Source organism: Gymnodraco acuticeps, unplaced genomic scaffold (genome assembly GCF_902827175.1).
Source record: "Gymnodraco acuticeps unplaced genomic scaffold, fGymAcu1.1, whole genome shotgun sequence".
Taxonomy (NCBI): domain Eukaryota; kingdom Metazoa; phylum Chordata; class Actinopteri; order Perciformes; family Bathydraconidae; genus Gymnodraco; species Gymnodraco acuticeps.
The window spans coordinates 1,331,961-1,351,856 of record NW_022992351.1 but is presented as its reverse complement, the minus strand read 5'-3'; the positions used below and the strand labels follow the sequence as shown (position 1 = coordinate 1,351,856).

General features: G+C 43.1%; 1 protein-coding gene across 1 annotated transcript in view; it reads right to left on the bottom strand.

Moving 5' to 3' along the window:
• lrp1ab (low density lipoprotein receptor-related protein 1Ab) overlaps positions 1-19,896 on the bottom strand; it is an 85,571-nt gene that overhangs the window by 19,480 nt on the left and 46,195 nt on the right. The window contains 35 exon segments of the mRNA XM_034209128.1: positions 10-197; positions 333-452; positions 560-645; positions 738-921; positions 1,657-1,844; positions 1,944-2,084; positions 2,200-2,325; positions 2,440-2,568; positions 2,694-2,810; positions 2,956-3,078; positions 3,168-3,317; positions 3,433-3,546; positions 3,660-3,779; positions 4,145-4,273; positions 4,367-4,492; positions 5,091-5,283; positions 5,380-5,584; positions 5,771-5,960; positions 11,300-11,671; positions 11,944-12,068; positions 12,208-12,359; positions 12,874-13,000; positions 13,125-13,254; positions 13,350-13,484; positions 13,597-13,728; positions 13,820-13,948; positions 14,450-14,590; positions 14,748-14,897; positions 15,023-15,117; positions 15,425-15,599; positions 15,730-15,957; positions 16,903-17,034; positions 17,861-18,105; positions 18,337-18,501; positions 18,696-18,900. Of these exon segments, the coding sequence (XP_034065019.1) occupies positions 10-197; positions 333-452; positions 560-645; positions 738-921; positions 1,657-1,844; positions 1,944-2,084; positions 2,200-2,325; positions 2,440-2,568; positions 2,694-2,810; positions 2,956-3,078; positions 3,168-3,317; positions 3,433-3,546; positions 3,660-3,779; positions 4,145-4,273; positions 4,367-4,492; positions 5,091-5,283; positions 5,380-5,584; positions 5,771-5,960; positions 11,300-11,671; positions 11,944-12,068; positions 12,208-12,359; positions 12,874-13,000; positions 13,125-13,254; positions 13,350-13,484; positions 13,597-13,728; positions 13,820-13,948; positions 14,450-14,590; positions 14,748-14,897; positions 15,023-15,117; positions 15,425-15,599; positions 15,730-15,957; positions 16,903-17,034; positions 17,861-18,105; positions 18,337-18,501; positions 18,696-18,900 (5,467 nt within the window).

Genomic DNA, 19,896 nt, shown 5'->3' with positions numbered 1-19,896 from the left:
GTTCCTCACCCATAGCGAACATCCACAGCCACAGCGCGAGGTTCCTTCAGGCCAATGTTGACCAACACAGTCCGGTAGGCGCCATTGAGTTTCGAAACCTCAATAGTGTCCCGGCCTTTGTCACACCAGTACAGGTTCCCACCAACCCAATCCACTGCCAAGCCATCCGGGTTACTCAGAGAGGTCCGGTGCAACACCTGCCACAATAGTAGGACACAGGATTAGACAAAAATAAAGATTTAAGTCACATAGCTATCATTAAAAGTGGTATATACTGTGGATAACATGTTGGCTGGCTTAAAGGAGAGACTCCTCCTAGACTCCTCACTGACCTCTATGTTGCTGCCGTTCATAAGCATGCGTCGAATCATGCTGCCCTGAGTGGTGACGTCTGTCCAGTAGATCATATTCTCTGCATAGTGGAAGTCCAGTGCCACTGCATTATTCAGACCCTGAAACAGAGGTAGGAACAATATAAAAAAAATGTATGGTGTGCGAACAATAACAATATCACCTTGTTCTGTTTCAGTCAATCAAACTGAGAGCAAGTGAGTCTCACCTGTTTTATAAGGGTGTAGTTGGACCCATCCAGATTGAGTTTTCTCAGGTAGTAGCGGTTAGCAAAGATCAAGTAGGGCTCTTCCTCTACACGTATAAACCAGACAGGAAAGATTGGTTAGGAATGAATGGGATATAAGCAACCAGCCAATTGCCAAACACACACCAGCATGGCTTACCCGATGTGGACTTGCAGATGGTGGGGTCATTGGGGCTGAGTTCAAAGCCATCTACGCAGAGACAGTGGAAGCTGCCGTGTGTGTTGATGCAGCGCTGGGAACAGGGGTAGGTGGTTGTGCATTCGTCTATGTCCACACACGACTTGCCGTCCCGCTTAAGCTGGAAACCAGCATGACACCTGCACTGGAGGGGCCAAGAGCACAGGGACAATGTCAGTTATCACTTCTCACCTTTAGTCTGGACCAATGGAAAGGGTCTGCCACTGCCTGTCATAAGAAATCAGTCAGTCAATCTGATACATGTGTTGTTCTTCGTCAATGTAGAGTGGAATTTATATTTCTGTCGATTATCCTGACACTGTCATGACATTTCAGTTGTAAGGTAAGCTGCACAAAAGTAAGAAAAGCATGACTAAAAAATAAGCTGGCACCTAATGTGTCAAATAAGTGGCATGAGCATCATCTAAAAGAAAGCACGGCAAAAGAGCTCTTCATTACTCGTCAAATCTGCTTAAGCTTACATTTGTCATAAACATCTGTGTTTTATAAAGCGGTCATAACCTTTTAGGGCAAGAATTGTTCCTTATTATTTTGAGATAAAGCTGGCCAAAGCCTCACCACCACATACATGAGAGTTCACACAGAGTTCGAGCTGTTCAAAGACTGGCCTCCTACCTTCAAGGAAGAGAGCCAAAACCTGTTTTTGTCTTACATAACCGCATGCCTGAAGTGAGTGGTTCCCGACCTTTTTACTTCAGGTTCTCACCATTAATAGCCCCTAATTTGTCTGCGTGCTTATTAGACCCATATTTCTTGCACAATTAAAGTCATTGAGTTCAAAAAGTAATTAGATTTGATTTAATTCTCTTGAAAAATTGGGGTCAAAAAAGGCATTAAAACCGCCAATTAGACGGCTTACCTTATAGCCAATCTTGAGGTCATCACAGAGCTGCGAGCAGCCACTGAGCTTGCTGTTGAGACACTCGTTGATGAAGCAGTTGAGCTCATCAGAGCCGTCTCCGCAGTCATCGTTGCGATCACACAGCAGAGTCTCATTCAAGCACTTCCCATTGCGGCACATGAAGGCTGACTCATTACACGTCCTGTCTGAAATCATAGACAAATGGCATGTTGCATTAGTATCACTTCGAAGCAGGATGCAGCTATGGCCTTTCTAAACAAGAATATAATCCCCTTAATCCCAACCTGAGTCAGTGCAGCGTGGGTTCTTTGGAGCTTCATCAGAGCCGTCCTGACAGTCAAACTCTCCGTCACACGCCCATTTCTTCTGGTTGAGGCAGCGGCCGTTGGCACAGCGGAACTCTTCTGGACCACATGTTGGGTATTCTACACCGGAGGAAGAGTATGTTCATCAGGTATGTTCAAAAGCAATCACAACCCTTAATTGTCCAGCTTTCTATTCAGTCTTCCTGCATATCTCTTCAGGATCACAACCACTCACCACACTCTGGGGATTCATCAGAGCCATCGGAGCAGTCAATGTCGTGATCACACACAAAGTGCTTGGGGATACACTCTCTGTCCTGGCACATGAACTCGTTATCATCACACGTGCTGTTGGTGTACACTGGAAGGGAAAAGAACACACTTTGGTGAACTGAGATGGAACTTGGTTGGTAGGGTTTGGTTATTTTTCCACTTACAACATTTTCTAAGGTTATTTTGTAATTGTTCCACTCACTGCAGCCAGCCTTGACACTCTCATCAGCTCCATCAAGACAGTCTTTGTCTCCATCACACTTCCAGCGTTGAGGCACACACATGTGGGAGCCGGGACACTGGAAGGCTTCAGGACTGCAAGTCTTGGATTCTGTGACGTCATTACGGGACAGTTACATGATGATTTAATGTCAGGAAATCATACGCACACAGTCAAATAGCTTCACTGGGTGTGGAAGAAAGTAGTTTAACATTTGCAAGTAATATGCCACTTACTGCATTTCTGGTCCTCATCTGAACCATCACCACAGTCATCGGCGCCGTCACAAACCCAGTGGCTGGAAATGCAGCGGTGGTTCCCACATTCAAACTGGGTGGATGTACAAAACTTGTCTGTAACGAAGAAAAAGGAGAGCTTAGCATTTAGGAGACAGCTAAGTATTTCATTTAGCCTGACAGAAGGTTTTTCCATATTTGAAACCTGAAGGAAAAAAGCCTGTTTTTCTTTTGGTAACACAAGGAAAACTTGTATACTGACCACAGTGCGTCTCATCAGCTCCATTCTCACAGTCATTCTCTTTATCACAGGTCCAGCTCATAGGAATGCAGCGACCACTGGGACACGCAAAGAAGTTGACTGGACATTTGAGTTTCTTTTTATCTGAAAAACAAAAAGGAAATCGTATTGTAGAATCTTTGGCAAATTAAGAAAAGCATTAAGCATTTTAGAGGTTTGACAAAGCACCAGACCTGGACAGTTTCTCTCGTCTGAAAAGTCTCCACAGTCGTTGTTGCCGTCACAGACCCATGAAGACAGATAACACAGAGTGGTTTTCTCACAGCTCTGGAAAGACTCTCCTTTCACTCCCAGGCGGAAGAAACGGGCGCAATCAGTTTGGTCTGTGAATATTGGAAAAGCTTTTAAAAACCTCGAAAACAATCTCGACAAATCCATTAATATTATTTTCATCAGCTTTCCCCCCATTTGATTAAATCATGATGGTAGATTACTTACGGCAGTTAATTTCATCACTAGCATCCTCACAGTTTACCACCTGGTCACAACGACTGAAGTTGGAGATACAGCTTCCATCTTTGCACTGGAACTCTCCTACTTTGCACAGGGTCACTGTGGGAGGAACACAGGGTTATCACAAATGGGAAACAACGGTGCCAAAAGCTTTCATCTAAAAGATAAAGGTTTTTTCCCGATCAGTTGCAGCTAGTGAAATAGTGTCTTACTGTTGCAGGGTAGTTCATCTGAGTGGTCACCACAGTCGTCTGTGCCGTCACACCAGAACTGGTGTTCTATGCAGCGGCCATTAATGCAGCGTCTGTAGCCTTTCTTACAGAGTCGATTGGCTGTGGATGAACAACAGTTGATTAGAGCCTGAAGAGTCATTTTTTGCATATTCTAAAAACGGCCTTATCCACCAATTCATTATATAAATGAAACAGACTACATATTCTGTATCAAACACTAAATGTCTCTTCACCCCTCCGCTTAGCTAAAGATTCACACTTGTTTCCTTGGCTATTCTAAAGTAACATTGTATCTCTTGCTCTCCCACACCCTAATGATCTAATTACAATTAATTGTATTGTTAAACTCATTCTCAAATTGCTTTTATTACAACCATCAGCTAATTATCTGCAATTGATACATTTAAACAATGACTTGTTACAGCTCATTGCTTACTAAGTAATAGCCTAATAAGAATCCTCACCACAGTAGGACTGCTTCTCATCAGACTTGTCCTTGCAGTGAGCCATGCCATCGCAGGTCAGGCTGTAGTTGATGCAGTCGCCGTTTCCACACTCAAAGTCATCCACACTTCCACACGACACGTTCAAAGCTGGTGAGGTAGGAACATTTTTATTTCAGCAACTCTCAACCTTTTAATCAAAAGGAAAATGTAATTGTTAAATGTCTTAAGACTTTCTCTTACCAGAGCAGGTGTTGTCATCCAGGAGTGTTCTGTCTCCACGGCAACTACAGTTCACCCGTCCATCAGATGTGGGAAGACAAAGATCTTGGCAACCTCCGTTATTTGATCGGCAAGGGGAAAACTCACCTAGGGAAGAATGACACAGGAGGATTAGGAGGTAATAATGTAATGCGTTATATCCTTTTGAAGTTATTTTCCATGTCTGTGGAAGTAGGCTTCACAAGACCAATAAATCACAGCTAACACCAGCAAGGCAACAAGGTCACATTCACAATGCTAACATGCTGGGTTTTAGCAGGTTAACCCTCCTCCCCATCTTTATCTTGTTAGAATATTAACATTTTCTAATTAGCAATAAAGACAAGTACAGCTGAAGCTAGTGGGAATGGGCACTTTTTTGCAGGTATTTGTATCTTAAGCAAAGTTTGACAAATACAATTTTGAAGATTTTCCGGATATCACCAAAGTGATTTCATTTCATACTGAGCTGGATATCTGTGCCAAAATATCAAAAACACTCACACCTCACACTGAATTGGTGAAAAAACAGACTGTCATGGACATTCCTAAATCCCCGCTACAATCATGAATTAAAATCACTGACTTTGGAAACACTGCAAAACAAGCCTTTAACATTCCACTGATCCTTGTTATTATGAATTATTTGCCAAGGGGAGGAGAAACCTACACAAACCTTATGGTGACTTCAGTGAACAATACTTACAGCTGTTGGAGTCATTAGCCACAGCAACGATCCCCATCGGCTGCTGAGGGATGTCAGCACGCAGCAGTTTCATGTCTCCTCCTGTGTATTTGTCAGCTCTGAGGACGGCCCTCCTCACCCAGTCAGTCCAGAAGATGTAGTCTCCATACACAGCCAAGCCAAATGGATGAACAGGCTCATTCTTCAACAAAACCTGAAGCAGAAAGATGTAGGCATCATTTCACAGAACACTGAAATGCAAGTCAACCCCCTCGATTTGCGCAATGGAAAAAATAAAGGGCTGTCTTACGTAACGGCTGCTTCCATCATATTCGCAGCGTTCAATCTTGTCCAGTGTGGCGTCGGAGAAGTAAAGTTTCTCAGCACGGTGATCTATGGCCAGGCCATTGGGAGTTTTAATGTCGGAGCCGATGATGGCTAGCACATTGGCGCCATTCAGAGAGGCCCTCATGATGCTTGGAGCCTGCTCATTCCAGTTGGTCCAGAACATGAGACTGTAGTGGGAGCAAAAACAGGATAAGAATAATGATGTGCAGTGGGAGCTCCAAAAATGACTTGGTATAAACGTTATGCTTGATTGAACTCAAATAAATCAACTGTTCAAAAGAAAGAGAAAAAACAGGATTGGAGCTGGGCCCTGATACAGTGCAGAGCCCCAAGTTTCAATATTAATGACTCACTCCTGACACTCGTCCAGCACAAAGGCTCTGGGGTGGTCTTCTCCAGACATGGTGACCACTGTATTCCGGTTATAGGCCACAGAGCGGCTCTGGTCCACAGTGTGGCGAGTGATGGTGGAGGTTGTGTAACTGGTCCAGTAAAGAGTATCCCAACCACGGTGGTACGCCAGGCCCTCGACTGACCCTACATCTGTGGAGCAGAGAAGGAAGAAATTGGCCCTGTGTTAATATTATACACCCATGACGATAATCTTTAAGACAATAGTCCTTTTGTCGTCTTCCAGCCTAAGCTGTAAAAAGCAAAACGCTTGAGAAGCCGTTTTATTTCAGTATGACAAATATATCGACTCCCAGGGGTGTATGAAGGAAATTTAATGAGGGCCATCAGCAAGAACTCAACAAATCATCGTCATAGTTCAACAAGTTGCCTTATGGTTAACTCTGTGAGACGTTTTCAAAGAGGCAGTAGTTAATGCTTTTATGTTTATCCTTATCTTCCTGCATTAGTTCATGCATGGTGAAACAGTGTGAGGAAGGACAAGGCTAAAAGGAAAGTTAAAAAGACAGAGTGAAATGGAAGTGGTACCACACAGAGCAGAGTATACGCCATGCCGGCTGTTCCTGGATGGAGTTAAGGCGTATGCATCAACCTGTCATTTAATGGCTGACTGCCTTCACATACAAATACTGCTCCCTGTGGACTCTCATTTGTGGTGACTTCTTCTGACACTGCAACAGCTTCAGTGACTTTAGGGACATAGGCCAGGGTTAAGACGACAATAGTTAAAGGACACAAATAAAGTGGTTGCTCTCAATTTCTATCGTCCTTTCGTCCTGCAACCTCCAAAATCTTTACAGTACATACAGTTGTAGTAACAATATGAACTGTGGGGCCTACATGACAGACAACATCATGGAAAAGGACACTTTAGTGTAGCCTTACAGGTTCCAATGTGTGTATCCATCTGTTCCTGGTCACACTAGCAACCACATTTATGACCACTTACACCCAACAATAAAAACCTAAAGGCTCCACACAACTGTTTGCCCTTGGCTGAAAGTCAATAATTGCCCTTTAATAGGTGTTTCAAATGAATGAAGAAGTGCCATAATCAAAGTTAATGCGGGACCATTTTAAGGCTCGATACTTTGTTAATCAACGAAATGAGACTAAGAGACCGGTTAACGATTGCCTAAGGAGTCAGGCAAACAAAGACAACCTTGTTTATTCCATCTTCAACAATCAGAAAAAGGTGTACCTGGGCAGCTCATTGCTTCGGTTAGGAGAAGATGACATACTAAACAGCAATGTCTCTCCTCCCCTTGCCTGGATCAGCTCATCCCCTTGTTACTGTGCAAACAGTGGGAAAACTTGACGGAAAGACATTTTCCACTGAGGACAGAGCCTCTCTTACGATCACAGCAGTAGTGTAGTACACCAAGGGAGACCTGAGAATAGCTTATCTTCTGTTACTGTTTATTTTACGCTTTTCTTGCTTCAACGATCGAAGGTCATGTGAATCGTACAGTATCTCTTCTGCTTGTGGCAAGGTTTCAAGTCTCTGGAGGGCTTCTAAATGGACAAGATGCCTCCTGCCGAGGCGACCACTTAGCATCAAGTAGCATTGACTGCTTTTTAAGTGGAATTTCTGTTAGCAACCACTGGGATGAATCTGTGAACTGTTGCCTGGTTTCAAGAAATCAATACAGCCATACAGTAAAGTAAGTGCTGCAATGACATCGTTCCAGTTTTCATTTCCTATTTCTTGGATTATTAAGGACATGCTGATGCAGCCAAGGAAAAGCCAGTGTGCGAGGACTGCACTGTAAGGCCATGTTTGCTTTCTACTCAAACTGGAAAAAAGCAGAGCCTTTGAACGGGAGTTTTAGACATTTAACTTTTTTTCGGAACCGAGTGTCATATCCAGTCATCTTTATGTAGATATCATTTCTTCTAACATCTGGAAAAAACAGTGAAGGTGACACAGTGGAAGAGGTACATTTTTAGAGGGATTCAACTAGACAGGAGGAGGAGGAGGATGTGTGGCTCGCGGGGGAGCGACTTCACCACTTGACTATCTCTGGCAACGTAAAAATTAATTCTGACTACGACATGTTTGTTTTTGCTTAGATTATAAATGTCAATGACCAGCACAATCGTAACCGCTTAGCTAATTGCTATCATTATGAGGGTATTAGCTGCCTAAATGGAGAGTGTTCATACCTGTGATGAATTCAATTTAAGACATGCACTGCAGCCAAGTGCTCTGATGCTAAACATTAACAGGCCAATAGATGAATTACTCAATGAACTTTAATTCTGAATAAATGGAGCTTTTAGAACAGAACGCAAACAGTAGCAGCTTTGCTCAAATGCAAAGGGAAAATGAGTCTTTGATGAAAACCGTTGTGCCCATCCTGGATGGACTGATTCTGGTGACAGGCCTGGTGGGTCAAACCCTGGTCATTACCATTCTTAATGGCAGGAGGAGGAAGAAAAGTCAACCCCCCCATGGTACGGACACCCTGCTGCTGGCTCTGAGTGCTGCCGACCTGCTGCTGCTGCTCTGCCTGCCCTTCCACACCTCCGCCATCACCCTGGGCTTCTGGCCTTTCGGCAGCTTCATGTGCAAGGCCATCAGCTTCCTGGGTGTGGCCTGCTCGTCTGCTTCAGTCTTTACCCTGGCAGCTTTGGCTGTGACACGTTACCTCACAGTGGTACACCCCACCTGGACGTACCGATCGAGAATGCACCGACGCATTAAGCTGACTGTAGCTCTGCTCTGGGTCCCTGCCTCCGCCTTGGCAGCGCCGCAGTTTGCCTTCCGCACAGTGACCGTCTCTAGCGCAGTATACTGCTTTGCCTTCCTGTCTGACTTCAGCCAGCTGGTCTATAGCATCGCCCTCTTCCTGTTCGGCTTCGCTCTACCACTGGGCATTATTGTACTGATGTATGCCAAGATCTACTGTTTTCTTCGACATGCACGGCTGCTGGGGAACGCTCCCCAGCTGGAGCGCTACCAGAGCCAGGTCACTCACACCTCAGCCCTCCTCGTCCTGGTCTTCACTCTCCTCTGGCTGCCCTCCTACGGCCTCATGTTCTCCTTCATTGGAGGAAGCATGATGCTCACACCTGGCTACAAAACTATTGCCATCCTGGCCAGACTGTTGGCATCGTCGGTAGCAGTGGTAAACCCTATACTGTATGGGTTTATGTCTCAGAAGTTTAGACGAGACTTATTAGAGCTGGGGAGAGAACACTGGGCAATGTGCAGAAGCTGTCTGATTGGTTGCCCTGATGTTATGGGCAGGGACATGGTACAGCGCTTTGAGCTGGACACAACCTCAGAGATCGGCCAAAACTGACTTTTTGGACCCAAAGAAAACACTGCTACCTCATTTTCTCACTTAATGCTTGACTTTTTTTCATATATTAATATGTTGCTGTATGGAAATGTATAACATTTTACATATCCAGTAGTCAAAGTGATGCTATGACTTTCCTTTCATTGCGATATATTAAAATAGGTTCAAAGTTGTTATGTGTTATTGCCTTATCTAGGAATAATACACTCCTCTAACCTCAGCTGTATCAATTCCTGACCTGGAAAATGTTCTCTAGTAGGTAGATAAAAAAGAATGTGGAAAAACTATTCATCCTTTTCAAAATATGTTCAAAACAACATCAATAAACAAACTAACCCCATGCTCTGTACTGGTTTCCTTTCCTTTCACATTCTGAATTCATTTTAGCATACTGCTTACTGAGAACAGCTTAGGGTCCTGGGGCCTCATTTATAACGTTGTGCATAGGATTCACGGGAAGGTTGCTTACGTAGTAGAAATAAAAAAAATATGTACAGACATTTTCCGATTCACAAAACATTGCGTACCGGCGAGGAAAGTGCGTACGGCACTTCCTACGCCGGTTTCCCTTTATAAATCACAATCGACTCGAAATGCGGTGCAGCTTTTGCGGGCTTCACGTAACGCCCATATTTGCCTATAAATAGTCAAAGAAACGCCCATTCATTCATTCATTCTGACTGACTTTATGAAGAAGATAGCAGGAAATGACGACAGAACAGCTAAAAAAATACATCTCACACCGTGTCAGATTTTGGTTATTTTGGGGAGGTCAAGATAAATCATATTGTTTGGTGGATGCAGTTTGAACCAAAGTAGCAGCATGGAGGTCGGATCGTCACCAACATAAATAAATAATGGTCCGAAAAAGGTCAATGACAAAAAAAATACACATAGCCTTCCTCAGGCAGTGTGTTTGTACCGGGGACAGGAGACACCCCCTTGATGAGAAACTGTAAGAAATGATCGGGGAATCCCTCTGAATTACATGTTTTTGTATTTGGTGGTTTGTGTTCCAGCTGTCGATCAGCAACTATATATCCATAATCCACCAGTTAAAGGAAATACAACTAATGTGTTGTGCTATATCAGCTGTACAATTGACCACATATGGTGTTCTTAGTTTCCATACCTCCTGTGTTTTACGAGCGACTTATCAAGTAGGCGGCAAACGGCATAAAACACGATTAAACATGATATAAAACCATGCTCGTATCTACAACCTATAGAAATGCAAAACGGCGTCAGTTTAGACGTAATTCTGTCCTCCTGCTCACCGCATCATTCATGAGAAAACATTTCATAACATTAACACAATATATTCGAGGTGGTTTTAAATAACATATCCGTATTTATTTATTTCTCCAAGTTATGTTTTTGTGTGCACTGAGGAGTCTCAAACAGGCGTGTGTTTAATCATTTTAAGATTGGCTTTAATCAATGTTTGAAAATGAATTCTTCATATGATAAATGAGAGGTAACATTTTATTTATGGTATTATTTCCACATATTTCTCTCCATTCTTCCATCTGCCAACGGTGTCGCAGTTTCTCGTCTCTCCCGTTTTTGTGCTTAGTGCGTACGCATTGGTTAGAGTTTGCGTGGAGGACCGCACGTTTTCCCGTCAAGTTAGTATTTTATAAATCACAAACATTGCGTAGAAACTGGCGTACGCCATTTTTTAAGCGTATATCCCTTTATAAATGAGGCCCCTGGGCTTTTAAATGTAGTGCTTCTGGATGTAGTTCTACAACTTACTCTTTAATCATTTAAAAAGAGATGGGAATTTAAAAGACACTTTAGTGTAGAAACAAGGAAAAGCACAGTAAGTTTGTGGTTGTGTCCGAAAGTGTTTCTTCTTCAAGTGGCAGCCCTTAGTGATGTCAATCTCCTTTAGTTGCGAAGCTGCAGCTGTGTGTACACACAGTGAATCCTTGTGGGTGCTTGTGTTGTCAAAATGTGTGATGATGGCTGTTTGAAGTGTTGAGAAGACGAGACATAGCATTCAATTATTAATGGACAGAATACAAAAAGGCAACCCAGCTGAAGTATATGTAGTCAGACAGAGTGGAGGGAAATGTTTCTGTGATGTGAGGTGGAGAGTTTTGTAGATTTCATGAAGTGTTGAAAAGAATGACATGTGGTTAATCACTCCATACTTACTGTCCACAACAATCTTGCGGTCTGTGCCATCATCGTTGATCTGCTGGATGTTGCCAAAGTGGATGTCGCTGAAGAAAATGCGGTTGGCTCCCTTCCCTCCACCGCCATGATAGTCATAGCTGAGGGCGATGACGTTCTTCATGTGGTCAGGGTCCTCAAACGGCTTTATTGGTGCGTTGAGGTTCGTTTCATCGGAGAGGTGGATGCTCTTCAGAATGGTACGCTCCGAGTAAAGCAGGTATCCGTCATAGTCACGGCAACCACGGTTGTCCTCTGCCAGCATGCCGTGAGCACAGGCGCAGGTGCGCTGCCCGTTGCCACGGAAAAGACACAGCTGTTCACAGCCGCCGTTATCTTTGCAGACGTTGGTGCCTGGGGTAGGTGTAACACATTTACGTGGTATATTGTTAAACAAATAATGCACCTTGTTAAACACATTTTAAATGTCATTGATTCCTGAGGGGTGTGGATTTACGTTGAGTGGTAAAAGATTTGATGGTTGGGAGTATGATAGGGCCTGCTTATGTGAGAACAAACTCAGGGCAGCTCACTATTTTGGTGAGGACATTTTTAACAGACTTCATTGCAAAAAAGGGGGTTTGTGGGTGACTTGGGATGAGAATGGGGGTTTTCTGTGTTGCTACCTTGCTGCCTGGCCCTGTTGAAAACCTTTATGTCTTTCAGCTGTACACCAATGCCAGTCCTGAGCTGCACAGCATCCGTAGCGTTGTCTTTGCTGCCTCTCTTGATGGAGCCGTTAGCATGAGTCCTGAACAAAAGATTAACAGCACAATACAAAATAAAATCTTCCACATGACTCAAAGCTGTCATGCATGACTGGATAATAGAGCAATAGAAAAAGATGGTTCAATGGTTGGTTCAACAAAACAATTATCCTCAGAACCGACCTGTCACTCCAATAAATGAATTCCTCAAAAACGGATACAGCAAACATGTCCATGTTGTTGTTAGCAAGCACCAGCTCCCTGTTCTCTCCAGTCTCCAGGTTGATACGCTCAATCTTATCTGTCCTTGCATCGCACCAATACAGCATCCCCCCCTGCAGAGAAAAGCAGAAATAAAAAGGTAAGAAACTTGCATATTAAATATAGAATACTAGATCATATTAAGTTGTGATTTTAGTAGACCATCATTGGCCTTAATTACAACTTGTGGCAGCTCTAAATCTAGGTTATAAGTACTTTTTAATAGTATTAAGTCACATATACCAAGCAGAAAGTAATAAGTAATATGGGGGACTGGTACAATTTACAAAGAATAAACGGAACTATTTTGAGGCTAGATTACATTTAGTTATTTACAAACATAAATTATATATATATATATATATGAGATCTTATGTCATATACTGAACCCCTACTACAATATACATCTATAAATGTATGGATCTTTCTCATGGCATAGAATAAGAGCTGACGAATGATCCAGTCTTTGGAAAAGTCACAGTATATTTGTTCAAATTAGCAAGGAAGATACCAGCATGATACTATTAATTATGACAAATGTGCTAAAGAAGTTCTTGGGTGCTATGAAGTCTGCTGTGGTCCACAAACCTCGTAGTCGACGGAGATCCCATTGGGCCAACTGATGCTCACATTGACCAGGACCAACCTCTCAGAGCCATCCAACCGGGAGCGCTCAATCCGAGGGTACTGACCCCACTCAGTCCAGAACAGATACCTAAACAACATTATTTAAAAGTGCATTTTATGGGAATTTAGCTGTATATTTCTTTCAGATTCAGTCTAGATTGTGAGAACCTGAAGGTTATTAAAGAGTATTAAACTGTTGCAGGGAGACTTACCCTTTGACTGGGTGAACAGTGATGGCTCTGGGCTTGTCCAGGCCCTGGGAGATGACGACATAACGGAAGGAGCCATTCAGCCGGGCCACCTCGATCACGTCAAAGCCCTGGTCAGTCCAGTAAATATTCCCTATAAAAGAACAGGTATACCAATCAGCTATGTGGTCTTTTGTGTAATATTTACAATTGAACTGAAATAGGATTTCAAATGTGTTAGGATCACACCTGCTATCCAGTCGACGGTGATGCCCTCCACCCTGCCGATGCCGTTGGTGATGACATCTTCTCTCCATGTCTGATCTCTCTTAGCCCTGCTGATGGTGCTCAGGCCCATGTCCACCCAGTAGATGGTGTCATTCTCTGAAAACAAAGAGGTGTTTTGTGTCATCCTATGAATACTCACTTCACGGAGATAATGGCAGCTTTAAAATGTCACTCAATCAAGTTATTGATGTCGCTCAGTGTCACTTACCAGCGTGGAAGTCGATGCCGACGGCCAGAGAGGTGCCAGACACCGGCACCAAGGCGTCAGATTTGTCTGCCGGGTCGAGTGGAATTCCTCGGATTCCCTCGTGAACGGAGTAAAGCAGGAAGGAGCCCATGCCTGCTCAGAGAAAGTACAGTATGTTTTAGTTTTTCAGGGCAAACTGTATTGTTACCTAGTGTATGATTGCAGCTGTTGAGCCTTGTCTTACCTTCACAGGACTGCTGTCCAGTCTTCAGGCTGTATCCTGCAGTGCACATGCAGGCCCTGGTGGTTGGTGAGGTGGGTAGACACAACTGGGAGCAGTCTCCATTGTTGTTGCTGCACAGGTTGATACCCTCTGAAAAGAGAAAAAGGAGAGGATCAGTGATGTCGAAAACAAATGGTTACAGTATAAATGTCTCCAAAGCCTACACTGTGGACCCTACAGTATAATGCACTATAAAACACATGCTGCATCACCATTAACTTATGTACATATTCATAATGCTTTATACAAATATTCAAGAAACATTATTTACAATTAAGTTTAAGTTTCCTAATACATATATTTAGCAAACATATATAATATCCAGCTTGTAATGTATATATGTATATACCGTATAGGTTGCTTATACCTCAATATGGTTAAGGCATTATCCATTATAAAAACATTAGAATTGATTACAACTATTGGAGTTATAAAACACTATGATCCTTGTGAAAACAACGTCAGCAGGTGACCAGCAACTATTAAGTATTATGATGCTAGGTCTTATAAGTCATTAAAAACTGCTTTATAATGTGTTAATGATAATTGATATAATAGCATATAAACAATTTTCTTCAAGGATTTTCCTACCTTTCTGTACATCCTCATCGTAGATCCTCATGTGCATCATAGGCGAGGTGTTGTTTCGCAAAACCTTCCAATTCCCTCCGTCCTCCTTGTCACATGTTCCTATCTGGTCAGTTCCCTGGTCGGCCCACCACATCTTGTCTCCTACAGTGAGGGAAGTTGATTTGTGTATTAGTATGTCTTCCCTTTAACATCGGCTAGTGATGTCTGAGCATGTAAGCAGTGAAATTATCTAACTATCAACTTTTATACTAGAAACATTAGAAAACAGAGAGTGTAACATTTATATGTTTCATCGTACCCATAATAGCCAGAGCAGTTGCCTTGGTAAGTTTTCCTTTGACACCTTCCAGGATCTCCAGTTTAGTTCCATCCAGCTGACAGCGGCTGATGGTGCTGTTTCCCGAGCTGATCCAGTACAGCTGCTCTTTTTCATAGTCAATAGAGAGGCCTGAGTGGAAAGAATTAACAATCTATTAAAATATGCTAAATCCTTGCTTTTGCCCCTACATTTAAATAGGGGTTCAGTATCATTTTGCAGAGTTATCTTTCTCATTGGGGGGTTCATCTACTTACCAACTGGTCCTTTTTGATCAGTGAAAAGTAAAGTGAGGTTGCCGCCATCCATGTTAGCCATGCTTATGTTGTCACCATCAGTCCAGTACAGCTTCCTGAGGAGGGATATAAATGTCTCGTTACATGAAGAGGAGCTGACGTTTATTTTCTGAGCAGAGCAATGTTCTATGAAATAATTATCCTGGTAGGAGCCAGCACAGAAGCAACACATGGGGAACAACAAGCAGGCTAAAGAAGAACTGGAACAACAGCTGTACCTAGAACATTTTCACCCAAGCATATTGTTATAAAGTACAAACATTTGCTCTTGACTATGAAATAGAAAACTGAAAAAGCGCATAATAGTCAGAATTCATATCTCAATCTGAATGCAGGCCTTATTAAGTGAAAGAAAACACTGACCCCAGTAGTGGATGCGCCACAAGACAGTGGGGCTTGTCTAATCCCTGGATGACAGCATTCTTGAAGGATCCATCGAGTCTGGCCACATTGATCTGCTTCTTATTGGCATCATAGCTGGTCCAGAACAGGTTTCTGGACACCCAGTCTACTGCAAGCCCGTGAGCATTAGGAAGGTCTGGGAATTGTCAGAACCACAGTGGAGAAAGTTAGGGTTTCATCAGATTTCTAGAGAGCTACAGAAACTGTAAACTGAAATAAAAGTAACTAAAAATAAGTTAGACTGATATTCATCTCTTTGTGCTCACCAGCAGTCACAACAGTCTCTACGCCTGTGCCGTTAATGAAAGCTCTCTTGATTGTCTGCGTTCGGACATCAGACCAGTAGATGCGATGCTCCACGGCATCAAAGTCCACCACTGTCACGTTGTCTATGTCCGGCACAGTGAAGGAGATTATGTAGTTGTAGTAAGGGTTGTCGATGTCCACACCCCGAATTTCAATTTGACGGGCATATAGAAGGAACTTGCGGGACTCTGAGAAGAAGAAAAAAATAATGTACTGAGAAAAAGAAATCTCACTTGTTGAAAGTTATTTCAATTTTGTATACAAATGATGCAAATAGAGAAGTGAAAAGGGAAGAAGTCCTTTTTTTTTTTAGCTTGCTTTACTTAAGACTTTTTACAACATGCTCAAGTGTTTCCCACCCATTCATAATCATTCAAATACATGGTGATTAAAAGATGAGTTAAGTCCAGGCTTTTTCTCACTGCACTAGCCTGAGCAATCAAAGGGTGAAACAAGCTGGATCCCAGTAGATAAAGCTCAAGAGTGTCAAACTGACCCGTCAGAAACATGTTGCTCTTGCCAAGGCTTCATTACATCCCGAGAGGTGAGAGGGGGGAGATAACAAATGACTTCCTCTCAGTCAAAAATGCATGGTGCTCTAATCATTGTAAGTGGTCCGAGTTGAGTTTAGCTGACACTCTGCTCAGCTCCCTGAAAGTTATCGTGTTGAAGGGGAATGCATCAGACACCCTCTAATCCAATTATGCTTAAATCTACACTGCTGAGATGAAGATTGTTCTGTAGAATGCGTAACATTTAGACAGACACTCACACAGATTTACACAGATACCCCTTGAAACCCCCTCATTAAAATCACACAGCAATAAATTAGGACCTTGAGACAGTATTTTATTTCAAATTACATGGAGATGAAAGTGAAGAAAGCCACGTGGGACAGACAGAGGAGGAGTAATTAGATATTCTGTCGTAGAAAATGACAGCTTATGCCGTTGATGTCACGTTCGGGAGCTGAGCACACCATACCAGTCATGACAGTTGTGAGAATAGATTCCTGAAAACAAAGAGCCCGTGTCTTGCTACTTGCTGAATTGGATTAAATATGACATGTGTGTGTGTTGGATGAAAGTTTTAAAAAGAAAAAATGGTAGGTGTTTGTGACTAACTGTCATTACCTTTGCATGTGCGTTTGTCAGGCTGGAGCTTCATGAGGTGAGGGCAGGCACAGGAGAAGGTCTGGTTGAAGTTTATGAGACAGAGGTGGGAGCAAGGGCCTTTACCGTCACTGGTAGCACACGGGTTAGGAGCTGAAAATATAAGAAAATGTAGAGGACATTTTTGAAAAAGAGAGACACAAAAAGACAAAGGGGATGTATTTCCTTTAAGCCTCACTCTTCAGATTGCACGTGTATATATTTTCAAAACCATCTCCACAAAAAGAATAAAATAAGCATATACAATATAATATTAATCAAAGCTGATAGCTTAATGAGAGAAGATATTTTTCAGAATATCATAGTGTCTAATAGACCTCTCAATCAATCTCACTCAACTAAGCGAGAGCCCAAGAAGACTGTCTGCCAGACCGATCAAGCCAGCTTGTTGCCTCATCACTGTCATGGCCATTGGTTGCAGCTGTCAATCAACAACTCTGTGAGATCTCTCTTTTCCTGCCTTCCATGAGAAGATCCGAGTGCCTCTCTGCTGGCCACTATGTATCCCGTAGCCAGTGGCTTTTAAAGGTGGCAATCTGACAAAAAACTGCAAATCTTTTTTGTCATCTTGTCAATCATGTGTTTCTTCGAGATCAACAAACGACATTTAAGTCGCTGGAGGAAGGTTTTATTTCCCATCCAGCCAGTGGAAAATGCCAAAGAGTGAAGTGACTTTTTGATCAACAAGCCAGCAGGAGGTGTCCAAATTGCTGCTGGTGTGAGGAGACAACACGTCTATGCTGCTCTGAAAGGTCAGCTGTCTTTGGAGAATAGGAGTTGTGAATCAATACAGTCAATAATTAACTGTGATCTTGTTCTCCTTTGATTTAAAGCCAAACTGAGTCAGCTCTCTCACTCTCACTCCGTGAGTGCATTTCTCTTTGAACTTTTATGCATATCTATCTAGTGTGCAACCTACCCTGGGGCTGTCTGGAGGGGTGATAGACCTGCAAGTCAAAGGGCTGTGTGTTGGTTCGCTGGACTACAGTGACATTGTGTCCAGTCCATTTGTTGGCTTTGGCCAGAGTGTTAGTCCTCCAGTCGGTCCAGTACACCTCGCCTCCATACATGGTAACAGCAAAGGGGTGGGACAAATACTCATGACCCCGCAACACTTCAATCAGTCCAGAACCGTCGTACTTAGCAGAGTAGATAGCATCTGACCTGGAGGAGGAATTAAGCAGAGACAAAAGTGTTACATGATATGCACCATCCTAAATGTATACATGTTTCTACTATACGAGTCTTTACTTGTATGTCATTTTACATAAGGAGTGCACATTTGCTTGTTTATTCAAACATTTATAATGACACGCAACAAAGACTAAGCAAGTGGGTGATGTAATAAGTGAGTGGGTGGACGCAGTGCAATGAGAGACTGCTGCCAAATGCTACCTGGCATCAATCCAGACAATGCGTCTTTCCATGTAGTCAACAGTGAGTCCGTTGGGCCAGCCACCGCTGCCTGTTTCTCTGTGGATGGTGCGTCTGCCTTCTCCGCTCATAGAAGCTGCCTCGATCCTGGGAAGACTGGCATCCCAGTCGGTCCAAAATAGAATACTGCAAACAGAAAATAAATCAATGTGAGGAGGGGTTCTTACAGATGTTAACAGCATCATCACATGAGAACAGGTCAGGTTGATAGTAAGTAGGTATAAGGGATATATCATGAGCTGTAAAGGTATTGGAAGTGTAAGTTTCATTTTCCTAAAGGTTGATTACAGTATTATTATCCTTAGATATATGCTTCATACCCATCTCGGGGGTCCAGGGCGATGGCCCTTGGATGCTCCACCTCCCCAGCCAGCAGGGTGGTTCTCATGGTCCCATCCAGTTTGGCTACCTCTATCTGGTCCAGGTTGCTCTCCACCCAGTAGATGTTTCCTGCTATCCAGTCCACAGCCAGCCCCTCTGGTGTAGCCAGTCCATACTGGATCACCACCTCAAAACTGGTCAGGGCTGAACACAGAGAAAGGAGACTTAAAGCTAGCAGTGGTGTTTAGTACTTTATCATGCTTTTGACAAATGAAACTCAAGCTGAAAAAGGGAGCTTCTTATTTAGTATAGAGGCTTGGCTTATTTCACTTTCAACAAAAAGAGCACATTTCCAGCCCGCAAATGTGGTTCGCTCACTGCAATAAAAAATAAAAACCCTGACAAACAATGAATTGTTAAAATGATTTAAACTTATTAAATCTGTTAGTGAAAGGCATGCAGTGCTGCTGTGTCTGATCTGCTCAGCGCCATTACCCAAGCTATAAGAAAACAAACATCTAACACCAGATCTCTCACTCTTTTATACTTCAGCCAGAAACGGCTCTCATGCAGACTAAGTGCAAACCAAAATGCGCGATCATCTCTGGCTCAGGGCGATGAGACAAGTTTTTCACATGGCCTTCCAGTGGTAATTAGAGGGAGAGGGATAGGCCCTCTTCACAGTTTGCTGGAGTTATGGCTGCCTTGTGTGGGTAGGGGTGTCTTTGTTGAGCTGTGAGCACTACCCAGAGTATGCCAACAACTATAGAGTTTCTGAAATGGCTTAAATAACAAGCAGCAGGAGCTGATCTACAAGTTGGTCACAGTGTCTCTGGACTCCTGCTTTAATGGTGAAGTTGGAGGGCTGGGAACTGGAACTGCAGCTTGTTTGCCTCCTACGCTGCATCAGTGTTTTGGCTGCAGTCACGCACATCAAGTACTGAGACAAATGGGAAGAGACAAAGCCTTCCGTGTGCCCCCTAAGTGCTGTTCTGGGAACACAACCTTGATTGGCAACGAGACCTGGGGTTTTGGATCAGGAAAGGCAGACCATGACCTGGCCATTTATTCAGGGTCACAGACCGCTGACCACAGACTCGTTTTGAACAACATTTGGCTCTGGGAAATTAGAGAGTGCTCAGTGGAAGTTAATTTCTTAGAAATGCTCAGTCCAAAGCACAAATAGGACTTTATATCTCT